The 2,628-nt window shown below is 46.0% G+C and overlaps 1 protein-coding gene across 1 annotated transcript; it reads left to right on the top strand.

Moving 5' to 3' along the window:
• Positions 1–239: 239 nt before the first annotated feature.
• Positions 240–827, top strand: LOC107062768 (uncharacterized). Its single transcript, XM_015313775.1, has 2 exons — positions 240–353; positions 480–827. Exons 1-2 carry the CDS (start codon positions 240–242, stop codon positions 825–827), a joined length of 462 nt encoding a protein of 153 aa, XP_015169261.1.
• The last annotated feature ends 1,801 nt before the right edge of the window (positions 828–2,628 follow it).

Here is a 2,628-nt window from a genome sequence, read left to right as displayed (position 1 = left end):
TATCAGATCGGGGTACTCAGTTCACGTCTAACTTTTAGAGGACCTTTGGGGATGAGTTGGGCACTCGAGTTGACCTTAGCACAGCTTTCCCCCCGCAGACGGATGGCCAGTCGGAGCGTACTATTTAGGTCCTTGAGGATATGTTGCGGGCCTGTGTTATGGATTTTGGAGGTCAGTGGGATCAGTTCTTACCTTTGGCGGAGTTTGCCTACAACAACAGCTACCACTCTAGTATTTAGATGGCCCCATTCGAGGCGTTATATGGTACGCATTGTCGCTCTCCAATTGGTTGGTTTGAGTCTAGAGAGCCTATGCCGCATGGTACAGATTTGCTTCAAGAGGCCCTGGATCAGGTGAGGGTGATTCAGGATAGGTTCAGGATGGCTTAGAGTAGGCACCAGAGTTATGGGGATCGGAGGCGCCGACCATTGAGATTCTCTGTTGATGATCTGGTATTCCTTCGTGTGTCGCCCTTGAAGGGCGTTATGATGTTTGGGAGGCGGGGCAAGCTTAGCCCCAGGTACATTGGGCCTTTTGAGATACTCCGGACAGTTGGGGAGGTTGCATATGAGTTGGCCCTACCTCCAGCATTTTCAGCCATCCACCCGGTTTTCCATATGTCGATGGTGCGGCGATATGTTCGTGATGAGTCCCATGTGCTCCACTATGATGCAGTCGAGTTGGATGATCGTTTGACATTTGTAGAGGAGCCAGTTGTCATTCTAGCCAGTGATGTGAAGAGATTGCGCTCAAGAGCATTTCCTTTCGTTAAGGTCCGTTGGTGGCATCGTCCAGTCGAGGAGGCTACCTGGGAGGCCGAGCAGTAGATGCGAGAGCAGTTTCCCGGCTTGTTTGAGCCTTCAGGTACTTCGTGATCCTTTCTTTCGTGGACGAAAGTCCTTTTTAGTTGTGGATATTGTAATGACCCTCCAGGTCATTTCTGCGTCTTGCCTGCTGTGTGTCATTTAGAGCATTCTTGTAGCGACCTCAAGTCATTTATGACTTGCTGAGACTGACAATTCGGTCACCTGGTCGTTTGTTTGGTCTTGGTGCGAGTTTTTTGTGTTGTCGAGCTTATGAACCTCGAACGATCATTTTCGATCAAAAGTTCACGAAAATGACATCGGAATCCAATTCTGATGAATCCATCAGCTTCGAAAGGGTCATTTTAGGCTAGTAGCATGGTCGACATTACTCTCGAGGTTTTCAGTGTGAGTCGGCGCGATTAGGCGTTTTAACCGTTGATGAGAATTCCGTCAGCGCGGTTAGTTTCGGAATGTCGATTTTGGTCTAGATTGACCCTTATTTTGTGTCCCAAGGTGTTTAATATCTTTTCGAGCCCTTTGTGATTCGAAGTGCGGGAGCTTCGTATTTTCGGTGGCTTTGGTTTAGAATGTTTGGCCATATCTCTCTCATTTTAGCTCGGTTTTAGGTGATTCAAAGTCCCACGTGTTGATAATTGTCGAGACTTCATCGTAGAGTTATCAAAGAGTGCTGGGCACCTTTCGATTCTCGTTTATTCCGAGTTTGGACTTCTACTGCTTACGTTTTTTTAGTTGATTAAAGTGTGGTTTTTTGCTTGTTGGTTTTTGCTATGTTTTGAACCTGGAATTGTGTTCCATTTTCGAACATATGTTTGGGGTTCTGTTTAGGGTCTTTTGACGGAGTCAAATTCGGACAGTTCAGTGCGGGTCCTACGATTCCCGTTTTGACTCCAAATTTGACCCGTCTCCGTTTATTGTGATTTTGGTGTCTAAACGATCATACTAACATTGTGATCCTATATTTGATAGAGTGACAGCGTTCAAAGGTCGTTAGGGAAGGAAAAACTCCGGTAAAGTGATTTGGAGTGTGCGTGGTCGGCCTTAAGGTAGGCAACAACTTCCTTTCTTTTAGATTGAGCTTAATTGTGTAAGAACATGTCGATTGGACTGAATTGGGGGAGGGTACCAGTTTACTACCTTACTTTGATTAGATACCTCATATTAGGATCGATTGGCCATAATTCGGGTATAGTATCATGTTAACCGGTTTAGTAGAGTTGCATGCTTATGCGCTAAATGCTATTGTATGCTTGTATGCTATGTATTGTATGCCTTGTTCATCCTTAACCGTAAGCATGATGTCCTTAGTTTAGGTTAGGCTAGCTTTGCCTTAGACTTATGACCCGTGTGGGCTGGATAGCCTTGACTTGTTGTCGACGTCGTTAGGATGACTTAGCTCCTTGTAGACCGGAATATCAGACTTGAGTCTGATAGTTTGAGCCTTAGATTAGGCGTCATCTCTACTTGCTTAACTTATGTATCTTCCCACTCTCATTTTGTGGTTCCGATGCAATCTCGAAGGTTTGGTGCTTCACTAGAGGCGTGGGATTGAGAGCGTAAAGGCTTGGAGCCGTTTCTGTGTTGTCTTAGAGTGGACCGCGTTCCACGGTGGTTGTTGTTGGATTGAATCCTATTGGAGATACCATTATCCCTGGGGTCGTTCTTTCTAGCTGGTTTGGTGCTTCACTAGAGGCGTGGGATTGAGATAGTAAAGGCTTGGAGCCGTTTCTGTGTTGTCTTAGAGTGGACCGCGTTCCACGGTGGTTGTTGTTGGATTGAATCCTATTGAAGATACCATCACCCC

The sequence above is a fragment of the Solanum tuberosum genome, unplaced genomic scaffold (genome assembly GCF_000226075.1).
Source record: "Solanum tuberosum cultivar DM 1-3 516 R44 unplaced genomic scaffold, SolTub_3.0 scf00011, whole genome shotgun sequence".
NCBI classification, from domain to species: Eukaryota; Viridiplantae; Streptophyta; class Magnoliopsida; order Solanales; family Solanaceae; genus Solanum; species Solanum tuberosum.
The sequence above is the reverse complement of the archived record's forward strand: the minus strand, read 5'-3'. Positions and strand labels throughout refer to the sequence as shown.

Bases quoted from the DNA above. Each gene is read 5' to 3' on its own strand.
- LOC107062768 (XM_015313775.1), top strand. From the start codon at position 240: ATGGCCCCATTCGAGGCGTTATATGGTACGCATTGTCGCTCTCCAATT. The intron at 354-479 runs GTGAGGGTGATT...TCGCCCTTGAAG, and splicing joins TTCAAGAGGCCCTGGATCAG to GGCGTTATGATGTTTGGGAG.